This window comes from Daktulosphaira vitifoliae, unplaced genomic scaffold (genome assembly GCF_025091365.1).
Source record: "Daktulosphaira vitifoliae isolate Bord-2020 unplaced genomic scaffold, ASM2509136v1 Scaffold_1, whole genome shotgun sequence".
In the NCBI taxonomy this organism is placed as follows: domain Eukaryota; kingdom Metazoa; phylum Arthropoda; class Insecta; order Hemiptera; family Phylloxeridae; genus Daktulosphaira; species Daktulosphaira vitifoliae.
Genome location: NW_026099572.1, coordinates 79,618,233 through 79,630,854, shown reverse-complemented (window position 1 = coordinate 79,630,854; position 12,622 = coordinate 79,618,233). Strand labels below are relative to the sequence as shown.

The window sequence follows — 12,622 nt, the reverse complement described above, 5'->3', positions numbered from 1 at the left end:
AAAAAAACTGTGAGCCGTCACGGGACGCCTGGCTGATGTGAAACATCGAAATTATTTTTTACAAGTTATACGCACAGAAGATTAGGTTACAATAGGAATTAAATATGATAAAATGAAAATATGAAGTATTACAAATATTTTCTATAAAATAATGACAGTTAAATACATATTTATTCATTTTTTGTTAAGTACAAAAATTAAAAAATTTATTTCTAATTGTGACACCACTCGCAACATTTTAATAAGTGACTTCTTTTATAAATTTTATATTTTATGTTTCTTCCGACGAAATTACAGTGACGAGTGGACGATGATAGCTAAAGTACGTAACAAAAGTATTTGAAATAACATTGCCCAGGTATCTTGTAAATATACCATCTATTGTCGTTCCATATTTAGTTGTAGGTTCTTTGGGATTATTATTCATTTGCAACTGAAATTCTTCTTCGAGAAATGTAACTAGTGGCAATGATTCATTTTTACCAAAATTTATATTGAAGTCCCCAGCTAAAATCAATGGTTGTCTATCTTTGTTAGTTTTCAAAATTATTGACCCTCTGTGACTATACACAAATAATCTCTCGTGTAAAAATGAAATGATATCATTTATTTTTTTATTGGGTGAAATGTATAGAACAACCATAATTAATTCACTTCCATTTTCTAATGTAACGTGTGAAGCGCAAATATCGCCAATAGATGTTTGGGAGACATGAACATCTGCAGTATTTTGAATTGCTAGATCCATGTTCAATGTAGTAATATGTGAAATATTATTTTTTTTATAAATGGCAACACCAGCAGCTCTCGCATTTTGCCGTTTAAATTTAGCTATACAATGAAAGTTTGGAAGGTCAACTGATTCATTTGCAGGAAGCCACGTTTCAGTTAGTAGTAAAAAGTTACTATTTTGACAAACAGAATCTTGTAAATCAGGGGTATGTTTTCTAAGACTTTGACAGTTTAAGGTATATATAGTTAATTTATTTCTGGAGTTCATAAAATCAGTGATTCCTTTTTGCAATGTAGTAAGTTTATGTAACGATAACCTTTCAAATTCTTGTTGTAAACTTGAAATGGATGGATCAACTCTTCTTCCATGATAAAACCTTAGATCATCCTGACTATTACAAATAAATAACCCTTCAACACTTGTTACTCGTGTTAAAGCTACATAAAGTAATGGAATACTATGACTTCTACTATACTCATAGACCACCTCGTCATAAGTACCTCCTTGAGACTTATGAATAGTCATAGCACATCCTGATATTATTGGAAAATGATTTCGTTTGGCCATAATAGTTTTATTATTATTAAGTGATACACTCGAAGTTCGACGTCCAATAGGTACAGCACGTCTATCGATATTATGTTCTGCAACGAAAGCTGTCGCTTTTCTTCTAGCCACCATACCAGTGTTTTTTTCTGGAAAAATGAGCCACACGCGAGTAACTTGGTTTTCTTCATTTTGTTCTATATAAACAAGCTTTCCAACGGCACCGTTAGCTAATCCATCTACCACGTCTATGTTAGTTGTAATAATATAGGGCTTTCCAATAACAAAAATAATTTCATATGGCAAACCTCCTGTATCAATCACTGACATCTTATGTAATTTTTGTCTCATCTTTGCTTCCTGCTCATGATTAGTACAACCAGAAATAATATCCATTGCAACAGAATCTATTTTATTTTCAGTTTGTAAAGCTAAAATATTATATGCATTAACGGATGCATTATCATGGAATAAGCGTACACCATTTGGACACCGCCGTGAGACTTCTTCTTTTGTAAAAAATCGAGACTCGATAACTGCCAATTCATCATCATTTAAAATAATACCACTGCCAATTTTTGTGAGTATAGAAGCAAACCTTTCGTTAGCTTGACGCATTATTTGAGTTAGTTCATAGAATTTTAATCCTCGCCAAAGTAAGGGTCCAACCATCCGTTGTTTTGACTGCTTGTAGATTGGAGTTGCACGGACTGGAGGTAATTGTCGCAAATCTCCAATCAAAATTATGTCTAGGGCACCAAAATTTTCATCAAAATTTCCAGTTATTTGCTTTAATCTTGCGTCTATTTGGTTTAAGAGCTCGGCACCAATCATACTAATTTCGTCAATTATTAAAACTTTGACATATTTAAATAAGCATCGATATTGTTGTGCTGTTTCAATTGACAACGGAATTAGTTTTGATAACGATATTTTCAATGCAGTATGAACAGTAGTTCCGTTAATGGCTACTGCAGCTTTACCGGTTGAAGCACACGTAATGTATGAATTACAGAACCCATCGTTATCAGAAAATCTATTATATATTTCCATTATCAATTTTATCACAAAGGTTTTTCCGCATCCAGCTGGCCCAGTAAAAAATAATTGTAGAGGTGACTTCTCTGCGGATATATTGTGATGAATGACGTGTAAAAGTAAGTCTTTTTGTTTTTCATTAGCGCTTCTCATGAGCTCGCAAAAACGATCATTGCTCATGATATTTTCTCTTCTTCTGGCTATTGCTCCTAAGTTTTTAAGCGTAGCTATACGTAAATCTTCATTTACAGCAGCATTCGGATTTCTGTAAAATTCTTCAAAGGGATTTGGCTCTGGAAATCTTGTCGCAAAATCTTGAATTTCTGATTCGTCATCTACCAGCTCATCCTCATGGCATAATTGTCGGCAATTATCAATTATCTTTTGAATATCAATATTTTTCTCAAATTCTTTTCTTTTTTCTAAAATTTCGTTTTCGCGCTCATCGTATGTAGTTGTGAATTTCATATCTGCTAATATTTCTGTGTCTTCATTTCTAAATGGTATATGTAAGGTAACCATTTCTCTTCTATACTCATTGTAATCCTGAGTCATACTATAATTTCTATAACGAATAACTTGAGGATGCTGTTTTCTGACGTACTCTCCCTTTCTGTTTTTAGTATATTTTGAAACAAACTGCGCTAAAGAAACTTCTTCCAATTCTTGTGGCCGTTTTTGATATTTGTCGTGCCAATCTTCCTTCCAAATATCAGTAGAGTCATCATCAAGTTCATCTATTTGCTTTTGTGTCTTTTTTATCCTCTGTCTTTCAATCGGCCAACAAGTGTTAATGTACTGAATCGCAACTGATGATTTAGACATTGGCAACCTTAAAAGATACCAAGCCGCTTCTTGACTACTCATCTCAATAGTATTCAGCATGTCAACGCTCATTTTACGAGTTATTTCAACGATGTCAAATTCTGGATTCTCATTCATAACTTCTATTATTTTGCGTTGCAAATTGCTAATGCCTCTGTTAGTCTTATTTACATATTCGACGACATATGCAGCGCAAGAATATTCTTCAGTAATTATCTGGAAATCCATATTTGACTTTAAGACATTGAAAACAAATGGGTTAAAAGTATTGTGCCATTTTTCTGATGGATGACGTTTATAAAATATTTTTGGTCTATTTATACCAGATCTTAGTATATTTTTATATTCTTCATCTGATCTGATATTATTACTTTCATAATAATCATCAATACTGTCATAGTCATTACTTTCTAAGTTGATTCTAATTTCATTATATCTTTTCAAATATTCTTTGTAATGTGGATTCGTTTTATCCATCGGTATTAAAATTATTGTAGATTTACACGGCATAAATGGTGCTTCAAATCGGCACTTTTGTACTGAAGTTGGGCCAATTTTTTTGTAGCATGTAAAAGTGTGCTTATGCGTAAGTAATTTGATATTTCCGGATGCTTCCGACGTTGATACTGACACTAAACTATCAATCATTTCTATAGCTTGTTTTTGATCTTCTCCAAGAATATCTATAGCAGCGTTGTCAAGCCACAAGAGAATATGCGCATGTGGACTTCCACGATGTTGAAATTCAATCCTCAAAAAGTAGTTTATAACTCTGAACTTACCAAAAGGACTAAATTTCTTCGATTGTAAAATTGACATTATAACATTAACTAATTTATTAAAATAAATAGCACATGTTACGGCATCATTGTTAATTAATGAACTTTTTTGGATGAAACTAAGTTCTGATGCGTTAATATTTTGTACATCTTCTTTTTCTTCAGCTAATTTATTCAACAATGTTAATAAATCCGGCCACCCTATTTCATTCGCGCTTAATGTCATAAATGCTGTTGGCTTTCCTAGCTGTCGAATCATCGCAAATAAATCTTTTTTTCTTGTAGACCAGTACCATACTGAATTGGGTATTGACCTTAAAAAAGCTAAATTGGACTCTATACAGTTATGAATATACTCTTCGGTTTGAACTTGTTCTTTAGTTATATTGGTATCTGTACCAACATGTTTGAATGCAATTGTTAAACAGTCACGAACTCGCAGTCTCATAATTTTTACAGCCATGTATAACAAATGATAGGGATTGACTCCTCGGCGATCCTTACGTCGCAATTCACTAGATGCCATCATAAATGGTGTAACTTTGACTGTATCTTTAAATTCCCTAAAGTGTCCCATATAAATACTCGGAAATGATAACTCTTCAGCATGCTCATCAAATAATAAACTATGTGGAATATTTTGTTGCCCCGGTGCTAATCTTAAATACTTGTCTTCATTCCATACTAAAGTTTGTTGTTGAGCAGAAAGACTTTCTTCAATATCAATATTTTCACTGAATTCGTCGATATTCTGTTGTGTAATCAATGGTGTTTCTTGATTAAAAAATGATTCATCAATTGTTATTTGGTAATGCTGATATAAAGGAGTATTAATCAAATAATGTAACCATGTTTTAATTGATCTAATGCTAATTAAGCCCTGAACAAAACTACTTTTGTGAATCAATTTTTTTTTTATATGAACGTAAATGCAATGTTCATCATTGACATTTCTCGGAAGTGACCGAACCATAGTGTCAACAGAAACAGGAACATTAATAATTTGTCCGTATATACCAAATTGTCCTTGAACATGTCTCAATCTACGTATTTGCATGAAAGGTATTCGAGGAGATATAAGCCTTTCGGTGATAAAATCTATTTTTGGCAAATGTTGGGGTATTTTTGGATAGTGAAATCCATTATACACAGACATATTAGGAATGTGATTTTTATCTAGTGCTGATTTACAAGTAGAGCATATTTTGAGAACATCCACATTTTGCCCAACGTTTATTATATCAATTATACGTCCAGATGCAGATGGTGTCTTCAAATCTTTTGCAAACCATAGTCGGTCGCAAATTGAACAAGCATGTCCAAATTCATTATTTTTAAAATTATTTTGAAAATATTCATGAGCTAATTTATGGTGTCTAAATTGGCTGTACGTATTTGACATGTCTCTTAAATTTTGCTGAGGTACTTCATTCACTACGTGCTGTATTTCTTCAAAGTCACGCCCAGAATCTGTTTCTGTTTCATTTATTATTGGATCATTTATAATTTCTGTAAATTCATTATTTAGACAATTGGACACTTCTGGTATCATTTCTACATTTCGCAAACGTCTCCTTCTCTCCGCTTCACGCTGCTTTAATTTTTCCCTGTTTTGCTCTCTGTATCTTTTTTGGCGTTCTCGTTTTTTTTGGAGAGCATTTATTTTATTAGCTTGCTCATTATTTTGAATAGAATCTGTGCATGTATTTTCCAAGCCAGAAGAACATTGGGAAATAACATTTATTGTATCTTCATCATTCAATTCAATGGTATTAGTGTTTGAAGAAGTAGATGGCCCGGCAGTACTTTGTAAACATTTCATTCGTTTTCTTCTTTCCGCTTCACGTTGTTTTAATTTTTCTCTATTATTTTCCCTATATCGCTTTTGACTTTCCTTTTTATTATTATTTACTCTAAAAATTGTATAAAAATTTTAGACAAGCATGACAAACTATTTTTTATAATATAATATAATAATATAAAGTTTATGTAATATAATTCAATAATAAAATCCAAACCTATACTATTAACAACCAATGATTCAAAGTATTGTAAATGCAAAGACATAAAATTTAATAAAAATGTATAGTAAAATAATAGAAGTTGATACTTCAGAAAATTTTTATTTTTAAAATGCAAAAAAAATATTGTCCTTATTGGGATTCGAACTTGTCTCCAATAGTCTATTACACATCCACGCTACCAACTAGACTATGACACTTGATGACTGTTGGTTATAAAAAGGCCATACTTTTAAAGTCTATTTTAATTTTTAGTCGATTTTCTCGGCTTAAGGAAATTGGCAACAAATTCGACATAAATGTGGTTTAATATTTAATGTAGAATAGACCTATGTAGATTTTATAAAAATTAGTGAGGCCCACACCTTGACCTCTCCTTATTAGTATATTTTGTGGTACTAGTATATTGATAAAATCTTACATAACATTAATGGTGTGTCTTGTGTTTAACTGATCTTGACGTCTAGCTTCAATAATGATATTTTGAGACCACTGAGATGATTGTTGGCTACTGAAATATTTATAAAAAAAATAAAAAAAACTTTGCAAAGACATAAATGAATAATAAATTAATAGAAGTTGATACTACAGAAAATTATTTTTAAAATGCAAAAAGAATTTGTCCTTATTGGGAAATGAACTTGTGTCATATAGTCTTTCACACATCCGCGCTACCGACTAGACTATGACACTTGATGACTATTGCTAATAAAAAGGTCATACTTTTAAAGTCTGTTTTAATTTTTAGTCGATTTTCTCGGCTTAAGGAAATTGGCAACAAATTCGACATAAATGTGGTTTAATGTTTAATATAGAATAGACCTATGTAGATTTTATAAAAATTGGCGAGGCCCACACCTTGACCACCTCTCCTTATTAGTATATTTTGTGGTACTAGTATATTGATAAAATCTTACATAACATTAATGGCATGTCTTGTGTTTAACTGATCTTGATGTCTAGCTTCAATAATAATATTTTGAGACCACTGCGATGATTGTTGGCTACTGACATATTTATAAAAAAAATATATAATAAAATAAATTTATGTGACTTTTATATATTGATGAATACAAACTTATAACTTATTATATAAATATAATTAACTTACTCATGACTTGATAATATGTCATAACGCGCTTTTTTTGCTGGAGGCTGCTCACTTTCACTTTGTAAATTACCACTGTCAGACATTTTGATGCGATTTTATTTATTTATTAATTAAAAAAAAATTATTAATAATATAAATAATAATAAAAATAATAAAAAACAGGTATGTTTTATGTTTATTATATGTACCGTAATCAAACAACACTGTACACTGAAGACCAAGATCGGTGCGGTGGGGGAAATGTCACTTCCACATGACGACGCGTCGCCACACTATATATATATATATAAATATATATTTACTATATTATAGTGTGGCGACGCATCACCACGGCAAGCGTCACCACACTATATATATATACCGTTTACAGTGTGGCGACGCATCGCCACGGCAAGCGTCGCCACGCAAACGATTATTTTTACCCCTCGCCTATAGATGTTTCACATCAAAAAACAAAGTTGACACTCTACAAGGCATAAGGGATGAACTTACAAAGTATTGCATAGTTAATAATTCAAGAATATTGTGTAACTAAAGAAAGCCAAAAAAAACAATGTTTAAATTACATTTATTCTGAAAGTAATTGAGTGATTTATGGTAAAAAAATCACTCTGTATAGATAGTTTTCAAATTATATTGAAATAATAATAATTATAATCACTGGTAAATATGTTTAAATAACTAATGTATTATATTCTGGATATTCATACACGAGGACTCTTCTGAAATTAATAACAGAAAATTTTATCGATTCAGTAATTTTATAATACGCATTAGGAGGATGAAAAACCATTTATTTAATTTAAATATATGGTTATGACATCAGCCATTAGTATTATAACAAGTTTTTGTTATATTATATGCAATAATTAATTTACCAAATTTTAAATTATTTCTAGGAGTTTTTAAAGAAATTAAATTTTTTTTTTTAAATAGCTATGTTATTGTGAAATCTTATTCTTATCATTCAAACAATTTAAGTAATAATATTTGTATAATATCAAAACAAAATTAATGACAAATAAATAATAGTTTTAATCAAAATTGGAGTATTTTGAAAATATTTTAACTAGAAATATAATTAAATTCATGAAATTCTTGTCAATATTACTAATATATTAGTCATTTGTTAGTTTATTTTTAATTTATTTCTGTAAAATTTGATGTATAAATTATAAATAGTTTGAAACTATGAGTTTCTCTAATAAAATATGTAGTGGATATTTCATTCAGGGGAATACTAATACATGAAAAGCACGAAAAAGGTGTCCTTTAATGAACTTNCTCTAATAAAATATGTAGTGGATATTTCATTCAGGGGAATACTAATACATGAAAAGCACGAAAGAGGTGTCCTTTAATGAACTTGAAAGGTTACAAATATATAAAAATCAAATTAATTGGCCGCAACGAAAAATTTGTAACTTTCATGGCGTTTTACAAAATTATAAGAAGAGGGTCGCCAACCTACGGGGCGAGACAGTGTATTGTCGGACCACAGTAGGACTTTAAAAAAATTAACTATTGTATATTAAAACAATTAAAAACAAATATATAATTAATAAATATTAAAGTTGATGTCCGTTGAGTCGTTGATAGTAGATATACACCAAAACCTCGTGACAGTTGTCACATAACCATATAGATCAGGGATGACCTTATACAAAGCCGTTGCCCGTACCTTATAAACTAGGGGAGTTGATTTTTGAAAGGAAAAAAAAAATACACGAGTCCATTGAAGATGGAACACGCAAAAAAGAAGAAACAGATGATGGTTAAGTTAAATTAAGGGGACTTTATTAAATAAATAAAAAAAACAAAAAATTAAGTTATTACGAGGCAAAAAACCGAATGGTCAAAAAACCTCGTCTATAAATTAAAGGGGACAAAGAAAAAGAGAAAAAAAAAACAGATATTAATAAAAAAAATAGTTACACCTACACTTTTATTGTTAGAGAATACGATGAACGTCTTCGGGTACCCGCCGGCTATTAATCGCAGCATTGCCGCTAAGCACGGCGGGTATACGTCCCAAGTAAGCGACTGGTTTCTGGCAGTTAGGCTTAGCTTGCAAGACGTTAGGACACCCCGGAATAAAATGCACTACGTCACCACATTGTACCAATAACATTTCATCACCCAATAAAATATATTATAAAACCTATAAAAAATATCACAAAAAAATATGGATATAACATGACAGGTGGCAAGACCACCTGTCATGTTGCGGGACCTAAATAAAAAAATATAAGGGCACCTATAAAAAAAACTATATAAAAAAATTCGCCACACGTGCTTATGGCACGGCGCACTAAAAAATAACTGGCTCAAAACATTATATACAAAACTAATACATTACCAGCCCCGAAGGGCTAACGAATATGGAGGCAGGTTTAGCCGACGCCAATATAAATAATAATTACATTATAAAAAAAATAACGGACACTCACGAAAATATATATATAAAAAAATGAAAAAGTTGCAGCGCACACAACAAAAAAGACCGCTATGGACGAAAATTAGCGACGACCAGTTCCGATGATGGCTAATTTCCGACAACCCGTCCGACGATTGACCCGGCGGTCCGTTGGCGACCAAACGGCTAGCCTTTAGAGTAGGGGTCAAAAAATAACTAAATACCCAGTGCCGGAAATTATTAAAAACAATTTAAATCATATGGCGACAATGTATGCGGTGAGCAGTGCAAATGACGTTCAAGATAGGAAAGGAGCGGGGTGAATGTACACACAAATTCCGTCCATGAACCGGTCCGAAGTAGTACACAGCTGACTATCTCGCACGCGCATAAACAAATCACAACACCTTATCATGATAATTTTACCAACAAATGCCGTCGCAGTCCGCATTCGGCTCAACACAAATATATATATACAAATAGACAAAAAAAAACAACCAAATACTTTTGTCACGTTACAAACTACAATGAAAATATTTGACTGCTTTTCCTTCAAAATATGAGCAAAAAAAAATAATTATGATTAAGGTTAACAAACATTTTTATAATCGTAAAGCATTTCCAATTATGGGAGGTACGTGTTAAGAAGCTTGTTCCTTTAAATGGATCACTGATTTTTATGCGTGTCTGTAGAAAAAAAAACAATATAATAAAATGTGATTTTTTTAACATAACTCATTCAATTACTTACAGAATAAAAAAAATTAAAAAATTTTTTTTGGTTACCTTTAGTTACATATTATTCTTGAGTTATTAGCTATGTAATACTTTTTAAGTAAAACTTTGTTTATTTATTTGATATAAACAAATAAAGTTATATTAAAAATTCAAATTCCATTTATTATTAAATTAAAAACTCAAACATTTTATTAAATTCAAAATATGTCTTTATTTAAAAAAAAACAAAGTAGACACTCTTACAAGGTATAAGGGACGAACTTAAAAAGTATTACATAGTTAATAATTCAAGAATATTTTTTAAAGTATTGTATAATTAAAGAAAACCAAAAAATCAATGTTTAAATATATTTATTCAGTAAGTAATTGAGTGGGTTATGATAAAAAAATAACTCTGTATATCAACTATTGTTTGTTTTATGAAAATTAATAATTTATTGGGACATTTCTCTTTATTTCAAGGATTGAAGGGAATTTTTCAAAGTTTTGGTATTATAAGTTTCAACTAGATACGGTTTTTTATCTTTTATGGTATTGTTGAGAANTTTCAACTAGATACGGTTTTTTTTCTTTTATGGTATTGTTGAGAAAAATCGGTTCAGTAGAAGCAGAGCATTGTAACACAAAAAAAAAATGTACGTCATAGTAAAACAAATAGCTTCTCGATTACTCATTGTAACTGAAAAATAAGTTAAATCATCAAAATATATTTAAATAATAAAAAAGAAATACTGTTTTCTTTATCTTAGTAATTAATCAAAAATATTTTTTCTTCTGATGAGCTACATAAAAGCCATAAGAATATGTATAAACTTAAAATTCTGGTCTATTGATATAAATATGTTATATTAACTTTATTTAGTTTGTCATAATTTGTAAATAAAAAATTGACAGTAACAAAATTAATTTTATTAAATGTTCTTTTGTGCTGTTAAATATAAAATATAGCTTATAAAATCTGCATTAAATTAATGACGTGTAATTCTTAGTAACTCCAAGTAACTTTTAGAAGTCCAATTTATATTTAAAAATACCGTCAGATTTATAATCATGAATTTGATAAAGTACATTCATATAAAAACAAATATTAATAATAACGAATATTGCATCGAATAAAAAGGATTTTTTAAAGAAAATGCCATTAGCTTATGCGACATATTTTGTAAGAAGTCCAAACTAATATTCAAATACCAGTTTTTGAGCATTGTCAATCATAATACATACATAGTCGTATCTATTTCTTTATAATTAATATTTTCACCAAGTATTGAACAAAATGTATAATGTCATTTAAAAAAATCTATTATATATTATTATGGTTCATTACCGGACATAGTATATTTAAATTTTAAACTTTATTTTTAATTGTAATTCAATAATATTTGCTCTTCTATTTGATATCTTTTGATACAGTTTTGTTAGTACTGTCTAACACAAACTATAAATCGTTAATAAAACACTGTACATTCATTATTATAATAGAATGATTAAGCCTTGTCAATTTCAAACACAGTCGATTTTAAATGAGACTATTTATAACGTATATAAATATATAATATTAGACATTTATAAAAGTATTGACATCATTCACGGTTAATTTACTTAGTATCTCCAACGTCAAGACCTGTACTTTAAATTGAATCATCAACGCTAAAAACTCAACCAACTTGTAAACAATATTTATCGTAATAAATCACTTTAATAAAAATCATAGTAATCATTTATAATTATCTTTTGGTGTTTAAAAAGATTCTATAATTGAAATATTCAGAGCTTCATTAATTTTAACGATTTATTTTATGTAATATTATATTATCACTTATAATATTAAAATATTATGTTATGTTATCTTTTGTACATGTATGTCATATATTATGAATTCACAAGATCACCAAAACAGGGTTCCCTTTTTTTAAACATAAAATAATCAATAAAGTAGGCAATTAAATCTGATTATCGTACAAATTCAAAGTAACGCCTATGCGTGGGTTCTCAATTAGGTCCAGCCAATCATATTTAACTATTAATTAAGATCTACAGTTTCCAAAATCACACTAGGGATCGCTACACGACCCTCGTCTACTATAAAAACCCATTTTTTCCTATTAAAATCAGTTTTTTCGGCGATTTTAGAATACACAAAATCTACGACCCTCTATTCAAGATTTCACTCTCCGGGACTTANGAATACACAAAATCTACGACCCTCTATTCAAGATTTCACTCTCCGGGACTTAGTCGATCTTTAATTTATTTGGACTTGGAATATTTTTTTTTTAATTTTTAAAACACTTAGTCGTTATTCTAATTAATTTGGGCATAGAATATTTTTCCTTAAAACTAAATGACACTTAGAGATTTTAAAGTGAATTTTGTTTTGGTGAATCTTTTAATTTAATTTAATTTGTTCATTAA

At 29.9% G+C, this 12,622-nt stretch overlaps 2 protein-coding genes across 2 annotated transcripts in view; one reads left to right on the top strand and one right to left on the bottom strand.

Annotated features, from left to right (window-relative positions):
* The window catches only part of LOC126901242 (cardioacceleratory peptide receptor), a 99,526-nt gene that overhangs the window by 45,231 nt on the left and 41,673 nt on the right, over positions 1-12,622 (top strand). The gene's annotated exons all lie outside the window — the stretch shown is intronic.
* On the bottom strand, positions 7-7,444 carry LOC126901234 (uncharacterized). Its single transcript, XM_050677594.1, has 4 exons — positions 7,054-7,444; positions 6,860-6,949; positions 6,364-6,453; positions 7-5,834 (listed from the first exon to the last, which is right to left on the bottom strand). Exons 1-4 carry the CDS (start codon positions 7,134-7,136, stop codon positions 272-274), a joined length of 5,826 nt encoding a protein of 1,941 aa, XP_050533551.1. The 5' UTR covers positions 7,137-7,444; the 3' UTR covers positions 7-271.